Below are 19,198 nucleotides of genomic sequence, written 5' to 3'. Positions count from 1 at the left end.
CTTCTTTGTTGCCCCCACCAACTCTGATCTAGACTTTGTTACCACCATTTATTTATGCAATATCTACAGTTAATAACACAATGAAGTAAGATAGCTTTACATTACATTCTCAATTTCCAATCAAAATTTTATTTTGGCCTCAATCATTTACATGCAACGGCGGAGCTATGTAGTGTCCTGGGGGGCTGTGGCCCCCCCAACATTGAATCAATTAGTGAAGAAGAAAAATATGTGAGGGTTTATATGAGATTTTTTAGCTTTTGGCCCCCCTAAACCCTTGTATTTTACGTTTCGCCCCCCATCCATTTTTGTCTAGCTCCGCCACTGTTTACATGCATTAAACGATATATGCTCGCATGCGTGTCACCCCTTCTCAATGTATATAATACATTAGAGTAATTTTATTTATCATGATGATATTGGCTTGGACAACCTCTTCCTAATTTACTGTCCCATGAACAAAATATTATTAGGCGTGTCTTGATGACAAAAAATCAATACATATATGAAGTGTAATGACAAGTTAAAACAAAAGAAGATGAAAACATACAAGTCATACCGTTTGTCGAGAATCAGTTGAGAACCAACATTTTCCTAAAGCCACGCATAGGCATAGAATCTTTTATCAATATTTTAATTTGTTTCAAAAGCCTGTGACAACGCACGAGCGCTCTATTAGTAGCTAGTAATGACGCATCACTCACTCAGTACGTCATTATTATTATTATTATTATTTTTACAAAACTACTAATGGAGCACCACAATTGCGCCATTTAGCAGCCCCTCGCACAGCCAAGACCGGATCGACCTTCCCCTCTCCTGCTCCCCCGCCCCGACCTTCCCTCCCCGCCGCTTCGCCGCCACCCGTCGCCTCCTCCTCTCCCTCCCCCCGCACGCCGGCCGCCCGCGCCTCCGCGACCCGCCCCCCGCGCCGGTGAAGGAGGCCGCCGCCGCGGCCGTGGAAGAGTACAAGGCGCCGCCGCTCAGGCTCCTCGACCCGCCGCAGGAGGAAGAGCCCTACCCAGACGAGGTGGGTCTGCCTCCCGTGGCATTGCGCTGTGCCGCTCCCTCCCTCGCTGACGCTGCTTGGGCAATGTGTTTGTGTGCAGATGGAGGCGGCCGACCCGGACTTCTACCGGATCGGGTACGCCCGGATGATGCGCGCGCCTACGGGGTCGAGTTCCTCGAGGGGCCCGACGGCATGGGCGTCTACGCCTCCCGGGACATCGAGCCGCTCCGCCGAGCCAGGGTCAGTTTCCAGTTCCTGCCAATGTCCATGTTTCAAGTTGCACATATGCTAAAGCAGTGATCTAAACGCTCTTATATTTCTTTGCGGAGGGGATAGAATTTTCTTCACCGATGTACTAAGTCCGTTTATTCCGTACCAGGTGATAATGGAGATCCCGTTGGAGCTCATGCTGACTATAACTAAAAACCATCCTTGGATGTTCTTTCCTGACATTATCCCACTAGGACATCCTATATTCGATATCATCGAGTCAACGAATCCCGAGGTAAATGGATGAGCTGTTATGTTGTGAAAACGGAAATCAAACTATTGTTTTCCCCTGGTTTCTTGTGTATTTTATGGGCAGCTCTGTTATACTGGTCAGTTTGCTAACCACTTACGGGGTTCTTACATCAAATAATTTTATTTGTTTGGTTATGTGAAACACCTTGGAAAGATTCTAGTTCCGATGTGTTGAAGCTGAGCTTTTATGTTTGTTCTTCAGTTCCATATTTTTTTATGGTGTAAACTTGTACAACATGAGTGCTAAAGAGCCTGCCTAATTGAGACTCGAGCAATTTGACTGTTAAATCATCCTTACTGTTAAATTGGAGCAGAGGGAATTATATCACTCCCAATACTTGATGAATCCTGTTTTCTCCGTTCATTTCAGTGACAAAGCTTCAGTAATCAATAGGGATGTAGACTGCAGACTAATGTGTTTTTTATTTTCGTGCAGACAGATTGGGATTTAAGATTAGCCTGCCTTCTTCTCTATGCATTTGATGTAGAAAACAGCTTTTGGCAGTCATACGGTGATTTTTTGCCTAGTGGTGATGAATGCACCAGCTTGCTTCTGGCACCTAAGGTACCCTATAGCTAACTAAAACGGAACTCCTGCTTTGACTTTCTTTTCAGATGGAAGCTTCTCACAATTTTGAATGAGCTTGAGTATTTATCTACCTGGCTTGCAGGAGGATCTTATGGAACTGGAAGATGAAGATTTGTCCTCAGAGATGTTAAAACACCAGCAGCGAGCAGTTGATTTTTTGGCAGAAACACTGGGTACACTTTTGTGCTATTTTATCCACTTTGCTGGCTTGGATACCTCTAACACTAGCTTGATGGGTAATGTCCAGCATAAAGCAATCCCTCTCAAGCTAAAGCGGCTTGCCCCTGACCATGAGAGATTTCTCTGGGCATTGAGCATTGTTCAGTCTCGCTCTTTCAACTTGAATATGAGAAAGGGAGGTTTAATGTCTGTTTGTGACATTGAGTTACATATCCGAGTGAAAATCAAGTGTTTATGCTAAAGTTTGTTATCCTAACACGCAGGAAAATCTTCTATACCCGGGTTATGGGGATCCTCCTGTACAACCACGTACATCATTTTCCTCCGTTATTGAATCTTGATTTATAACCACTGTACACAAATAAACGTGTAAACAATACAAAGAGGAATTTTGTGTAGGAAACAACCAACAAATTCAATAACTGACAGTTTGATTTCCCAATATCATAAGCCACCAAAGCTATATATGAGTGCTAGCTCGGACAATAAGCCGCCGCGGCGAGGCAACGGTTCTACTTCAGCAATAGCAACCTCCTCCGCGATGGTCTTCGGCAAGCGATGATCGATGTACGAATTCCCCACTGTTTTGATGGTCATGTTCCTTTGCTTTGTGTGGTTTTAATGCTAATTTTGGAGGTATGGAATTTGTAATTGGCGAGCTTGGTTCTCATATCATTCTTCTCCTATCTACATTTGTCTCGATGCATGTAAGAATTTCTTATCTAGGTGATATCATCTGTTAGTATGTCCATTTAAGTTTTAGTTCTGTTATTTTCCTTCTCTATGCAGCCTCTTTGTATTGGAGTATTTCATATGTGAGTTAACTATCTTGCTGAATATTTATTCTATATTTTAGATGGTAGAAAGTGTCCCTTAAATAATAATTTTGTAGCATATATACCATGCCTGAACGTACGATTAAGAGATTCATGGATCTATGCAGCTACCTATATCATGATGTCATGAGCCTGCTGTAGACATATATCTGAGGTTAGATTTTTTTTCTACCAGATGATAAAAGTTTAATCTTAGTTCCCTAACATTATACAAGAGGTTTTCATTGCTTGACAAGTCATCTTATTTCAGGTGACTGATGATGATGTTATGCATGACTTTTAAACGCTACATGTGTGGCTCCCAAATTGGATCATATCTTTCGGCAAGAATCTTCAAGTATACGGCCTTCGCTTTGTGTGGTCCTGTCTGCTATTTAGAGTTCCTTGACTTTGAGGAGGATCATAATATCTTCAAAGGCGCCAACAAGGAGAATAAGCCAGGACGAGGGTTGGACAAAGAACTTTCTTGTCATGCCGTGTTTTCCATTTGCATGCATTTGCATTTTCGAAAATATGAAGTTTGCAGTACTATAAGATATGAAGCTATGTATGTATGGATGCTATGGAACTATATGTATATATGGATGCTATGGAATTTTGGATGTATGGATGCTATGGAATTTTGATATATGGATCATGAAATTTGTTATGCAACTTTGCATATATGTTATGTGTTGTGGATCAGTAAAACTATTGGGCACATATTATGTACTAGCAAAAGGACCCGTGCGTTGCAACGGGAAAAAATAATACCACATATTTTTAATTAAAGAATTTAGAGAAAGAAATTAAAGGAGAGAGAGAGAGTAGTAGTGCACAACCCATTAGGCGTGCCAAGGTCCAGCCTTACCCACTCCTAAATCCCCTAACCTAGCCCGATCCCCAGCCCCCCTCCTCTCCTCCACCTCGCGCCGGTAGGGGAGAGAGCCCCACAGGATCCCAATCTCCCCGACTCCCCCCTTCCAATGGTGCCCGCACTCGCCTCCCGCCTCTGCACCTCGCCACCTCCCTGTTGGGAAACGTCGCATGGGAAACAAAATTTTTCCTACGCGCACGAAGACCTATCATGGTGATGTCCATCCACGAGAGGGGATTTTCGATCTACGTATCCTTGTAGGTCGCACAGCAGAAGCGTTAGTGAACGCGGTTGATGTAGTGGAACGTCCTCACGTCCCTCGATCCGCCCCGCGAACCGTCCCACGAACCGTCCCGCGATCCGTCCCACGATCTAGTACCGAACGGACGGCACCTCCGCGTTCAGCACACGTACAGCTCGACGATGATCTCGGCCTTCTTGATCCAGCAAGAGAGACGGAGAGGTAGATGAGTTCTCCGGCAGCGTGACGGCGCTCCGGAGGTTGCTGGTGATCTGATCTCGGCAGGGCTCCGCCCGAGCTCCGCAGAAACTCGATCGAGGTAAAACCGTGGAGGTATGTGGTCGGGCTGCCTTTGAAAAGTTGTCTCAAATCAGCCCTAATTGCTCCATATATATAGGAGGAGGGAGGGGAGGCTTGCCTTGAGGCTCAAGGAGCCCCAAGGGCTGCGCCACCAAGGGAGGAGGAGTCCTCCTCCAATCCTAGTCCAACTAGGATTGGAAAGTGGAGTCCTTCTCTCCTTTCCCACCTCCTTTTTTTCTTTCTCTTTGATTTTCTATCCTTGGCGCATAGAGCCTTCTTGGGCTGTCCCACCAGCCCACCAAGGGCTGGTGCGCCACCCCCAAGGCCTATGGGCTTCCCCGGGGTGGGTTGCCCCCCCCCCCCGGTGAACACCCGGAACCCATTCGTCATTCCCGGTACATTCCCGGTAACTCCGAAAACCTTCCGGTAATCAAATGAGGTCATCCTATATATCAATCTTCGTTTCCGGACCATTCTGGAAACCCTCGTGACGTCCGTGATCTCATCCGGGACTCCGAACAACATTCGGTAACCAACCATATAACTCAAATATGCATAAAACAACGTCGAACCTTAAGTGTGCACACCCTGCGGGTTCGAGAAATATGCAGACATGACCCGAGTGACTCCTCGGTCAATATCCAATAGCGGGACCTGGATGCCCATATTGGATCCCACATATTCTACGAAGATATTATCGTTTGAACCTCAGTGCCAAGGATTCATATAATCCCGTATGTCATTCCCTTTGTCATTCGGTATGTTACTTGCCCGAGATTCGATCGTCAGTATCCGCATACCTATTTCAATCTCGTTTACCGGCAAGTCTCTTTACTCGTTCCGTAATACAAGATCCCGCAACTTACACTAAGTCACATTGCTTGCAAGGCTTGTGTGTGATGTTGTATTACCGAGTGGGCCCCGAGATACCTCTCCGTCACACGGAGTGACAAATCCCGGTCTCGATCCATACTAACTCAACGAACACCTTCGGATATACCTGTAGAGCATCTTTATAGTCACCCAGTTACGTTACGACGTTTGATACACACAAAGCATTCCTCCGGCGTCAGTGAGTTATATGATCTCATGGTCATAGGAACAAATACTTGACACGCAGAAAATAGTAGCAACAAAATGACACGATCAACATGCTACGTCTATTAGTTTGGGTCTAGTCCATCACGTGATTCTCCTAATGACGTGATCCAGTTATCAAGCAACAACACCTTGTACATAATCAGAAGAACCTGACTATCTTTGATCAACTGGCTAGCCAACTAGAGGCTTGCTAGGGACAGTGTTTTGTCTATGTATCCACACATGTATATAAGTCTTCATTCAATACAATTATAGCATGGATAATAAACGATTATCTTGATACAGGAATTATAATAATAACTATATTTATTATTGCCTCTAGGGCATAATTCCAACAGTCTCCCACTCGCACTAGAGTCAATAATCTAGCCCTCACATCATCATGCGAATTACATTGTAATAAATCTAACACCCATACAGTTCTGGTGTTGATCATGCTTTGCCCGTGGAAGAGGTTTAGTCAGCGGGTCTGCTACATTCAGATCCGTGTGCACTTTGCATATATTTACGTCCTCCCCTTCGACGTAGTCGCGGATGAGGTTGAAGCGTCGTTTGATGTGTCTGGTCTTCTTGTGAAACCGTGGTTCCTTTGCTAAGGCAATGGCACCCGTGTTGTCACAGAACAAGGTTATTGGATCCAGTGCGCTTGGCACCACTCCAAGATCCGTCATGAACTGCTTCATCGAGACACCCTCCTTAGCCGCCTCCGAGGCAGCCATGTACTCCGCTTCACATGTGGAATCTGCTACGACGCTTTGCTTGGAACTGCACCAGCTTACCGCACCCCCATTAAGAATAAATACGTATCCGGTCTGCGACTTAGAGTCGTCCGGATATGTGTCAAAGCTTGCATCGACGTAACCCTTTACGGCGAGCTCTTCGTCACCTCCATACACGAGAAACATCTCCTTAGTCCTTTTCAGGTACTTCAGGATATTCTTGACCGTTGTCCAGTGATCCACTCCTGGATTACTCTCGAACCTGCCTGCCATACTTATGGCCAGGCTAACGTCCGGTCTAGTGCACAACATTGCATACATGATAGATCCTATGGCTGAAGCATAGGGCACGGTGCTCATATGCTCTCTATCTTTATCAGTTGTTGGGCACTGAGTCTTACTCAATCTCGTACCTTGTAAAACCGACAAGAACCCTTTCTTGGACTGTTCCATTTTGAACCTCTTCAAAACTTTATCAAGGTATGTGCTTTGTGAAAGTCCTATCACGCGTTTCGATCTATCCCTGTAGATCTTAATGCCTAGAATGTAAGCAGCTTCTCCTAGGTCCTTCATAGAGAAACTTTTATTCAAGTAATCCTTTATGCTCTCCAAAAACTCTACGTTGTTTCCAATCAGCAATATGTCATCCACATATAATATTAGAAACGCCACAGAGCTCCCACTCACTTTCTTGTAAATACAAGATTCTCCAACCACTTGTATAAACCCAAATGCTTTGATCACCTCATCAAAGCGTTTGTTCCAACTCCGAGATGCTTGCACCAGTCCATAAATGGATCGCTGGAGCTTGCATACCTTGTTAGCATTCTTAGGATCGACAAAACCTTCGGGTTGCATCATATACAACTCTTCCTTAAGGAAACCATTGAGGAACGCCGTTTTGACATCCATCTGCCAGATTTCATAATCGAAAAATGCAGCTATTGCTAACATGATTCTGACGGACTTAAGCATCGCTACGGGTGAGAATGTCTCATCGTAGTCAACTCCTTGAACTTGTGAAAAACCCTTTGCCACAAGTCGAGCTTTATAAACGGTCACATTGCCGTCAGCGTCCGTCTTCTTCTTAAAGATCCATTTGTTCTGAATGGCCTTGCGGCCCTCGGGTAGTACTTCCAAAGTCCACGCTTTGTTTTCATACATGGATCCTATCTCGGACTTCATGGCCTCCAGCCATTTGTTGGAATCTGGGCCCACCATTGCTTCTTCATAATTTGCAGGTTCATTGTTGTCTAACAACATGATTGACAAAACGGGATTACCGTACCACTCTGGAGCAGCACGTGGTCTCGTCGACCTGCGTGGTTCGATAGGAACTTGAACCGGAGTTTCATGATCATCATCATTAACTTCCTCCTTAACCGGCGTCGCAACGACAGGGGTTTCCCCTTGCCCTGCGCCACCATCCAGAGGGATGAGAGGTTCGACAACCTCATCAAGTTCTATCTTCCTCCCACTCAATTCTCTCTCGAGAAACTCCTTCTCGAGAAAAGCTCCGTTTTTAGCAACAAACACTTTGCCCTCGGATTTGAGATAGAAGGTGTACCCAACTGTCTCTTTTGGGTAACCTATGAAGATGCACTTTTCCGCTTTGGGTTCCAGCTTTTCAGGCTGAAGCTTTTTGACATAAGCATCACATCCCCAAACTTTAAGAAACGACAACTTTGGCCTTTTGCCATACCACAGTTCGTATGGTGTCGTCTCAACGGATTTTGATGGTGCCCTATTTAAAGTGAATGCAGTTGTGTCTAATGCATAACCCCAAAATGATAATGGCAAATCGGTAAGAGACATCATAGATCGCACCATCTCTAATAAAGTACGATTACGACGTTCGGACACACCATTACGCTGTGGTGTTCCAGGCGGTGTCAACTGCGAAACAATTCCACATTGTCTTAAGTGAGCACCAAACTCGAAACTCAGATATTCACCCCCACGATCACACCGTAGGAACTTGATCTTCTTGTTACGATGATTTTCAACTTCACTCTGAAATTGCTTGAACTTTTCAAATGTTTCAGACTTGTGCTTCATTAAGTAGACATAACCATATCTACTCAAATCGTCAGTGAAGGTGAGAAAATAACGATATCCGCTGCATGCCTCTACGCTCATCGGACCGCACACATCGGTATGTATGATTTCCAACAAGTCACTGGCACGCTCCATTGTTCCGGAGAACGGAGTTTTAGTCATCTTGCCCATGAGGCATGGTTCGCACGTGTCAAGTGAATCAAAGTCAAGTGACTCCAAAAGTCCATCAGTATGGAGTTTCTTCATGCGCTTTACACCAATATGACCTAAGCGGCAGTGCCACAAGAATATGGCGCTATCATTGTTAACTCTAACTCTTTTGGTCTCACTATTATGTATATGTGTATTATCACTATCAAGATTCAATATGAACAATCCTCTCACATTGGGTGCATGACCATAAAAGATGTTACTCATAGAAATAGAACAACCATTATTCTCTGACTTAAAAGAGTAACCTTCTCGCAATAAACAAGATCCAGATATAATGTTCATGCTCAACGCAGGCACTAAATAACAATTATTCAAGTTCATAACTAATCCCGATGGTAACTGAAGTGAAACTGTGCCGACGGCGATTGCATCAACCTTGGAACCATTTCCTACGCGCATCGTCACTTCATGTTTCGCCAACCTAGCCTATTCCGCAGTTCCTGTTTCGAGTTGCAAATATGAGCAACAGAACCGGTATCGAATACGCAGGCACTACTACGAGAGCTGGTTAAGCACACATCAATAACATGTATATCAAATATACCTGATTTTTCTTTGGCCGTCTTCTTATCAGCCAGATACTTGGGGCAGTTGCGCTTCCAGTTACCCATACCCTTGCAATAGTAGCACTCTGTTTCAGGCTTAGGTCCAGCTTTGGGTTTCTTCGTCGGATTGGCAACAGACTTGCCGCTCTTCTTTGAATTACCCTTCTTGCCTTTGTCGTTTCTCTTGAAACTAGTGGTCTTATTCACCATCAACACTTGATGTTCTTTACGGAGTTCAGACTCTGCGACTTTCAGCATCGCAAACAACTCGTCGGGTGACTTGTTCATCCCTTGCATGTTGTATTTCAACACAAAGCCCTTATAGCTTGGCGGCAGTGATTGAAGAATTCTGTTAGTGATCGCCTGTTGCGGGAGTTCAATCCCCAGCTCAGCTAGACGGTTTGAGTACCCACACATTTTGAGCACATGTTCACTGACAGACGAATTCTCCTCCATCTTGCAAGCATAGAATTTATCGGAGGTCTCATACCTCTCGATCCGGGCGTTCTTCTGAAAGATAAACTTCAACTCCTGAAACATCTCATATGCTCCATGACGCTCAAAGCGATGTTGAAGTCCCGGTTCTAAGCCATACAAGACTGCACATTTAACTACCGAGTAGTCCTCCTTACGTGTTAACCAAGCGTTCTTAGCATCCTGGTCATTCGTAGCAGGTGGTTAATCTCCTAGCGCAGCATTAAGGACATAATCCTTCTTCCTAGCTTGTAGGATCAACTTAAGATTACGAGCCCAGTCTACAAAGTTGCTTACATCATCTTTCAACTTAGCTTTCTCTAGGAACGTACTAAAATTCAGGGTGATTGTTGCGTGAGCCATGATCTACAACACAAATATATTTAAAGTGGACTTAGACTATGTTCAAGATAATTAGAGTTTAACTTAATCAAATTATTTGCTAAACTCCCACTCAAAAAGTACATCTCTCTAGTCATTTGAGTGGTTCATGACCCACTTACACTAGCTCAAGTACGATCATCACGTGAGTTGAGTATAGTTTCAGTGGTAAGCATCCCTATGCTAATCATATCATCTATATGATTCATGATCAACCTTTCGGTCTCATGTGTTCCGAGGCCATGTCTGCACATGCTAGGCTCGTCAAGCTTAACCCGAGTGTTCCGCGTGTGCAACTGTTTTGCACCCGTTGTATGTGAACGTTGAGTCTATCACACCCGATCATCACGTGGTGTCTCGAAATGACGAACTGTAGCAACGGTGCACAGTTGGGGAGAACACAATTTCGTCTTGAAATTTTAGTGAGAGATCACCTCATAATGCTACCGTCGTTCTAAGCAAAATAAGGTGCATAAAAGGATTAACATCACATGCAATTCATAAGTGACATGATATGGCCATCATCACGTGCTCCTTGATCTCCATCACCAAAGCACCGGCACGATCTTCTTGTCACCGGCGCCACACCATGATCTCCATCAACGTGTCGCCATCAGGGTTGTCGTGCTACTCATGCTATTACTACTAAAGCTACATCCTAGCAAAATAGTAAACGCATCTGCAAGCACAAACGTTAGTTTAAAGACAACCCTATGGCTCGTGCCGGTTGTCGTACCATCGATGTGCAAGTCGATATTATCTATTACAACATGATCATCTCATACATCCAATATATCACATCACATCGTTGGCCATATCACATCACAAGCATACCCTGCAAAAACAAGTTAGACGTCCTCTAATTTTGTTGTTGCATGTTTTACGTGGTGACCATGGGTATCTAGTAGGATCGCATCTTACTTACGCAAACACCACAACGGAGATATATGAATTGCTATTTAACCTTATACAAGGACCTCCTCGGTCAAATCCGATTCAACTAAAGTTGGAGAAACCGACACTTGCCAGTCATCTTTGAGCAAGGGTTACTCGTAGCGATGAAACTAGTCTCTCGTAATCGTACGAGTAATGTCGGTCCAAGCCGCTTCAATCCAACAATACCGCGGAATCAAGAAAAGACTAAGGAGGGCAGCAAAACGCACATCACCGCCCACAAAAACTTTTGTGTTCTACTCAAGAAGACATCTATGCATGAACCTAGCTCATGATGCCACTGTTGGGAAACGTCGCATGGGAAACAAAAATTTTCCTACGCGCACGAAGACCTATCATGGTGATGTCCATCTACGAGAGGGGATTTCCGATCTACGTACCCTTGTAGATCGCACAGCAGAAGCGTTAGTGAACGCGGTTGATGTAGTGGAACGTCCTCACGTCCCTCGATCCGCCCCGCGAACCGTCCCACGAACCGTCCCGCGATCCGTCCCACGATCTAGTGCCGAACGGACGGCACCTCCGCGTTCAGCACTCGTACAGCTCGACGATGATCTCGGCCTTCTTGATCCAGCAAGAGAGACGGAGAGGTAGATGAGTTCTCCGGCAGCGTGACGGCGCTCCGGAGGTTGGTGGTGATCTGATCTCGGCAGAGCTCCGCCCGAGCTCCGCAGAAACGCGATCTAGAGGTAAAACCGTGGAGGTATGTGGTCGGGCTGCCTTTGAAAAGTTGTCTCAAATCAGCCCTAATTGCTCCATATATATAGGATGAGGGAGGGGAGGCTTCCCTTGAGGCTCAAGGAGCCCCAAGGGCTGCGCCACCAAGGGAGGAGGAGTCCTCCTCCAATCCTAGTCCAACTAGGATTGGAAAGTGGAGTCCTTCTCTCCTTTCCCACCTCCTTCTTTTTTCTTTCTCTTTGATTTTCTATCCTTGGCGCATAGAGCCTTCTTGGGCTGTCCCACCAGCCCACCAAGGGCTGGTGCGCCACCACCAAGGCCTATGGGCTTCCCCGGGGTGGGTTGCCCCCCCCCCCCGGTGAACACCCGGAACCCATTCGTCATTCCCAGTACATTCCCGGTAACTCCGAAAACCTTCCGGTAATCAAATGAGGTCATCCTATATATCAATCTTCGTTTCCGAACCATTCCGGAAACCCTCGTGACGTCCGTGATCTCATTCGGGACTCAGAACAACATTCGGTAACCAACCATATAACTCAAATACGCATAAAACAACGTCGAACCTTAAGTGTGCACACCCTGCGGGTTCGAGAACTATGCAGACATGACCCGAGTGACTCCTCAGTCAATATACAATAGCGAGACCTGGATGCCCATATTGGATCCCACATATTCTACGAAGATCTTATCGTTTGAACCTCAGTGCCAAGGATTCATATAATCCCGTATGTCATTCCCTTTGTCCTTCGGTATGTTACTTGCCCGAGATTCGATCGTCAGTATCCGCATACCTATTTCAATCTCGTTTACCGGCAAGTCTCTTTACTCGTTCCGTAATACAAGATCCCGCAACTTACACTAAGTCACATTGCTTGCAAGGCTTGTGTGTGATGTTGTATTACCGAGTGGGCCCCGAGATACCTCTCCGTCACACGGAGTGACAAATCCCAGTCTCGATCCATACTAACTCAACGAACACCTTCAGATATATCTGTAAAGCATCTTTATAGTCACCCAGTTACGTTGCGACATTTGATACACACAAAGCATTCCTCCGATGTCAGTGATTTATATGATCTCATGGTCATAGGAACAAATACTTGACACGCAGAAAACAGTAGCAACAAAATGACACGATCAACATGCTACGTCTATTAGTTTGGGTCTAGTCCATCACGTGATTATCCTAATGACGTGATCCAATTATCAAGCAACAACACCTTATACATAATCAGAAGACCCTGACTATCTTTGATCAACTGGCTAGCCAACTAGAGGCTTGCTAGGGACAGTGTTTTGTCTATGTATCCACACATGTATATAAGTCTTCATTCAATACAATTATAGCATGGATAATAAACGATTATCTTGATACAGGAATTATAATAATAACTATATTTATTATTGCCTCTAGGGCATAATTCCAACACTCCCATGGTGTGCTGTTGCGAGGTCGGTCTACGGGGCCAGTCTCCGGCAAGACTTACCCCGCCGGTTGCCTGAATCCTCTAACCCCCGACGCCCCCACGTCCACGTATGCATCGCCGGCGCCAACCCCTTTCCTTCGCCCCGAGCCCCCTCTGTCTCGCGGCTCCACCTCTGTTCGCGTCATCTCAATTTCTTCTTCTCGAATTTGTTCCTCTGTTGATTTCTGTTGCCTCTTGTAAAATCACCAAGGCGCATGTATATAAAGTGATGAAATTATCTGTGAAGTATCGATGTGGGATTATGAGCACAGAAGCGATAGCCCACTCGTGCATTTTCTGTCAGCCCAGATGCGTTTCTCTTATCCAATGCCATAGGGGGCTCTATGTAAAAATGAAACGTTTTCCTGTTCGTAACACATAAAAAGGTACTGCGGGTTTAATTACCTAAAAGACAGGGGCTTTTTAAAAAACGGCAGCGGTGGGTTTTCTGACGGAAGCAATAGCCTCTTTATTATTAGGTAAAGATTATATATTTGATATATATGTTATGTGCTGTTGAATTTGTGGTTTTAAAACAAAACATATATATGCCAGAATACCAGATACTAGCACCATGGGCTATACTAATGGCGCACTGTCTGGTGCGCCATTAGTATATATGCCCTGGGAGGCATACTAATGGAGCATCATGGGCTATACTAATGGCGCACTGCCTGGTGCGCCATTAGTATATATGCCCTGGGAGGTATACTAATGAAGCACCATGGTCTATACTAATGGCGCACTGCCTGGTGCGCCATTAGTAAAAAATTCTAATGGCGTGATGCTAGTGGCGCACTACCTGTAGCGCGCCATTAGTAGCCAAAACAGGTGTGCCACTAGCAGGCCTTTTTCTAGTAGTGAATAGCTCTTAGTGGGCTGTCTAGTCAACCAAAGAAAGTCCATGTGGAAAAACATGGAAAATCCAAAAGAGGTGGACAATTTAGGAAGGAGTCGTAATCCAAGTCCTTTGGTTCGGCCGACCCCAAGGGGTTTCCCTTGGTGGGAAAGGATGCCTCCTTCCTCCTCCTATATATACTAGAGGTTGAGGGTTTTTGAGACACAATTTCAGCCACGTGCAACCCTCTCCTTTAGTTCGTAGTTCTTCCTTTAGATCGGATTTCTGCGGTGCTTAGGCGAAGCCCTGCAGGAATATATCACCACCATCACCGGCGCGCCGTCACGCTGCCGGAGAACTCATCTACTTCCCCGTCTCTCTTGCTGGATCAAGAAGGCAGAGATCCTCATCGAGCTGTATGTGTGCTGAACGCGGAGGTGTCGTCCGTTCGGTACTAGATCGGGACGGATCGTGGGACGGCGGCGATTTGGATCGCGAAGACGTTCCACTACATCAACCGCGTTTCTTAACGCTTCCCGCTTAGCAATCTACAAGGATATGTAGATCCGATCTCCCTCTCATAGATGATCATCATCATGATAGGTCTTCGTGTGCGTAGGAAATTTTTTGTTTCTCATGCAACGTTCCCCAACAATCGGAGCCACGCCAAAATCACCATGTCAATCTTTGCGTTTACATATGCATGTCTTTACTTTTCGCTGCTATACTCGTAGACTTTTTCGCTGCTATACTCGTAGACTTGTATGTGTAGGGTGTGTTGCTATAAATGCTATAATCTGCCAACCATTAAAAATGGAAAAGGGCTAAGTTATAATTTGTCTAGTATGTGTGCCGTCCTACTACCGCCACATTACATGGACAGATCGTCAAAGCCAAAACGTTTCTGGTCGAATTTGGCTGACTTCTACGTCCCTGTCATAACTAGAAGCTGCCAAGTGCAGGTGCTGATGAAAGCTATGCACATGGCACAAATGGCTACCTGAAGAGAGTAGAGTGTCTCAACTTTGTACTAGCTCTAATACAAATTTGTACTAAGCTTGAGACAGTTATTTTGGGATGGAGGAAGTACAATTTTCGTTACATTGGAGAAATGGATTCAGCTAATATATATTGATAGTGGGTATTTCACAAATTTGGGCAACACGGTCATGAATGCGTCGTCATCGTTACCCATCTGGAACTTAGTTAAATAGGCAGGCAACAATTCCTGCCAATCGAAGGGGTTGAGCCAATCCTTACCTATCCAAACAAGCACTTACTGCAAATAACAGCATATTCATATTCATATGTAAGAATACCCTAATACTTGCTTGAAAAAGTACTGGCTAGCATAAAACAGTGTTTGCAGAACTCCATCAGCATGTTCAGTTCCATCATAATTTGAGAGCATATCTCAGTTCTTCCCGATGTGAAAGGGGTTGTTGGTGAGCCTCTATATATATGGCTTTTGACGCTCAATTTTCTCGGGGATTTTTCATTGATTTCTGCATGAGGTACCTGTAGAAAAACAGACTTCAGATTAATGACAAAACATGGGGCAAAATGGAATGAGCCAATACGTAGATGAAAAGTCCAGTGTGCAGGTACTAAAGACAATTGGTTGAGTTGCAGGTGCAAGAAAAGTGTGAAGTACAAGCACGAAATTTCTTCACTTAATTCAGCTCTTGTTAATTGGCACCCAATACAAACTGTGCTAAGCCAACAAAGCGAGCCACATGTTTCTCTTCATTATGGAAGGAGAATAACCAAGTGCCAAAAGAGAATCACAAAGTAAATGTAGACGACCACAAAGTAAATTGCTGCGAGGACTATGGATCGAGAGGTCAAGGGTTACCTGCCAGTGTAAAACCCTGCTGTATACCATGCATTCAGTACGACAGCAAGATCACTGTCTGCTCCTGTGGTGTCTAAATTCAGGTTCATGCCCACAGTTGTGTTATTCTCCCTTGCAATTCCACCTTCATTTACAATATCTAATCAAGAGAAGAGGTGTCTTGTGAGATAAATTAAATATATATGTGCTATGAAATGTATTAGCATGTTATGATCTCAAGTTGATGTACATCCACACAATTAAATGTCGGCCTTTACATTGAAGAAACATGCACAAAATGTCGTACCAAACCGATATACAGTTGAAAAGTGGAAATTAGGAGTGCTAGAGGATAAACTAGCTATTGCATTCTTTTAAGACAGAACTTTGAGATATCCACAGAACAAGCACAGTAGTAGAACTACCAGCACTTCATATGAGGGAAAATGCTTACTTGGAAAGGAGGCAGCATCTCCAGATATTGTACTTTTCATGAAATTCACGGCACCTTCAGCAGTCATCATTGCAGCCTTAGCAACTTGATCATCGCCAGTAGATACCTTAGCTGGGAGCTGCGTGAAGGCTGCACCAGTAGGATATGTAGTGCTTGCTCCAGGGCAATGATCACCTGCAAATCATGTAGTCCATAGCGATGGGAACATGGATAAAAGCTCTGTAATAGATGAAGAAAACAAGGATATAGGGTTAACCAAACTAGGCACTTACAAGTGAATGATATGCTGCAGCCTCCACTAGGTGGCATGGCAGTGGAATCGCCACTTTGTTGGCCAGTTGAACAGCAGGAGATTGAAACCATGGGAACATTCAAGGAGCAGCATGAGGTTTGAGCGGTTGAAGAGATTGGGTCTGGTGCTGTGGCAATGTAAGCAGGAACTTGCTGTTGGTATGCTGAAGATTGTTCAGGGGTTTGATAATTCCAGTAATTTGTCTGATGTAATTGCTCAAGAACTTTCTGGCTTTGCACCTCAAGTTCATAGTACTTCCTGAGTAATTCATTGTAGTCCCCTGTCTGCTGGTTTGAGCTATCCTTTCCCTCAGTATTGGTGGCATCTGAGAAGCATGTCTTAGATTCAGAGACATTTATCTCCTTTTCCAGATCAGTTTCTTGAAGAGGAGCTTGCTCATCAGTCTTTCTTTCTTCACAGGGCTGCTGTGGTGTCTCCGCAGGACCAACGGGTAAGTTAGTGCAGCTGTCATTTTTATTTGTTTGCCTTCACAAACAAAGCAATACTTCATCAATTCTAGGACAATAAAACAAGAATTTAAAATTGTATAAATTATTGACAAATGTGAATGGAAAGGATAAAACTAGTTCAGATAGAAAAACAGGCACACATTAGGCCATTACACCTCTTAATACATTTTTAAAACAAAAGGAAATTTGAAGTTTGAAATTCTCATTTCACTGAAATAGATTCAGAGTAATCACTCCGAGGCTTGAAACAACAGACTGGAGAATTTAGCGAGGAGTCGCTAGATATATAGCTGGAAATCGATATCTCCAGCAACAGGTTCATCCAGAATTGGTACTAGCTTAAATCGTTAATTCTAACCACACATGTATAACTGGTTGACGGTTCCATAACATGAATTCCACACTTAAACTCTTCCCATTAATAAAAGTCAAGTTCTAAAAGAAACACACAGAGAAAAAGACAGTTAGACAGGAACGTAGCACCATTCTTTCTAGTTTCTACAGACTCGAGTTTTAATAAGCAAGCTGAGTAACTTATAGAATTGCTATCTTTGCACAGAATAATCACTGTCATACCAGTAAAACAGGAAAACATATTAACTGAAGCGACAAGCATCAGTCTACTTACTCATCTGCTACTTCAGTAGAGACAGGTTCTTCTGCAACAGCAGCGGCAATGGCAGCAGAAGCAGCTACATCTTCTGACTCTTGTATCTCAGATGGAGCAGCTTGCTTGTTCTTGCCATGCATTGCCTACAAGCCATCACAATCAATTAGCACAATGCGAACGAGCAGCCAACTATTCACATAAATGCGGGAGAACCCCTGCGTTCTTCCACATAACAAGTAAAGGAGGAAATTTAATCGAGCTATTCATCTAACCAGAGAGAAATGCACAGAAAACTAAATCTATCATGAAACAAAAATGGCACCGTTACAGTTAAGCTGTACTCGTACTAGTGCACAGCGGCGAACGAACTCGACAGAGGAATCCATCCGGCCCCAATCCTGGCCACCAAACCAACACGCGGACCTACTCCAGATGCTCCAACTCGGACCGCGAGTAAGCTCCCCAAACCCTAAACCCTAGCGGCGGCGACGAGGTACCAAATCCGGAAAGGGACAGGGGATGAAAGGGGGGGCGAGGGCGCGTACCTTGTAGGTGGCGATGGCGTGGTCGAAGGCGTCCACCAGCGCCGAGTCGTCCCACAGCTCCCCGCCCTTCCCCATCTCCTCTCTCGCCAACTTCTCACGGCTTCCTCCTCCGACCTGCTGCGCCTTCCCACGAACGAAGAGGAGGAAAAAAAAGGAAAGGCGCCTCCAGTCCAGTAAAACACGCCGCCGTCCACAAGTCGACGAACCGTCACTAGTGGAGGAACCCCTCGCTGAAGGGGGGGCCTAGATGGCCCCGCCCATCAGCAAGGCAGGACAGAGCCTCCTTTTTTCGTTTTTCTTACGTTTTCTGTTCCCTGTTTTTTTTTACTATTGTTTATTTATAGTTTGAAATATTCTGAATGTATGTATTATAAAAATACACTCTATTTAAATATTTGAAAAATGTTGAGAAATTATTTGAATCTTTTTGGACAAGTATTTGAATACTGTTGAATAGGTATTTGAAAAATATTGAAGAAGTATTTTAAAAAATGTTGACCATCCATATAAAAATGTTAATCAAGCATTTGAAAAAAGATGTTGAACAAGTATTTTAAAAATGTTGAACAAGTATTTGAAAAACAATGTTGATCATGTATAAAAAAATGGAATAACTATTTGAATAATGTTGAACAAGTATTTGAAAATGTTCAATAAGTATTAAAAATGTTGAACAAGTATTTGAAAATGTGGAATAGGTATTAAAAATGTTGAACAAGTATTTAAAAATGTTGAATAAGTATTACAAAATGTTGAACGAGTATTTGGAAAATGTTGATCATGTATCTGAAAAATATTGAATAGGTATTAAATGTTGAATAAGTATTTTAAAAATATTAAATAAGTACTCGGCAATGCTGAACTTGAACGTGTATAAAAAAAGTGTTGATCACTTATTAAAAATGTTTTTGACATATACAAAAATTTAGAGTGGAAACGAAAACAAAGACAAGAAAAAACAAAAAACAAAAGATGGAGAAGGAAAAAAACAAACAAAAAAGGAAATCAAACAAACAGCAAGAAAACAAAA

At 44.0% G+C, this 19,198-nt stretch overlaps 1 protein-coding gene and 1 pseudogene across 1 annotated transcript; one reads left to right on the top strand and one right to left on the bottom strand.

Annotated features, from left to right (window-relative positions):
- The first annotated feature begins 80 nt into the window (after window positions 1-80).
- On the top strand, window positions 81-3,731 carry LOC123405591 (annotated as a pseudogene).
- An 11,330-nt stretch (window positions 3,732-15,061) lies between these two features.
- On the bottom strand, window positions 15,062-18,335 carry LOC123402003. Its single transcript, XM_045095854.1, has 6 exons — window positions 18,169-18,335; window positions 17,642-17,766; window positions 16,524-17,029; window positions 16,252-16,425; window positions 15,819-15,957; window positions 15,062-15,481 (listed from the first exon to the last, which is right to left on the bottom strand). Exons 1-6 carry the CDS (start codon window positions 18,241-18,243, stop codon window positions 15,439-15,441), a joined length of 1,062 nt encoding a protein of 353 aa, XP_044951789.1. The 5' UTR covers window positions 18,244-18,335; the 3' UTR covers window positions 15,062-15,438.
- Between the last annotated feature and the right edge of the window lie 863 nt (window positions 18,336-19,198).

This window comes from Hordeum vulgare, chromosome 6H (assembly GCF_904849725.1).
Source record: "Hordeum vulgare subsp. vulgare chromosome 6H, MorexV3_pseudomolecules_assembly, whole genome shotgun sequence".
In the NCBI taxonomy this organism is placed as follows: domain Eukaryota; kingdom Viridiplantae; phylum Streptophyta; class Magnoliopsida; order Poales; family Poaceae; genus Hordeum; species Hordeum vulgare.
The sequence above is the reverse complement of the archived record's forward strand: the minus strand, read 5'-3'. Positions and strand labels throughout refer to the sequence as shown.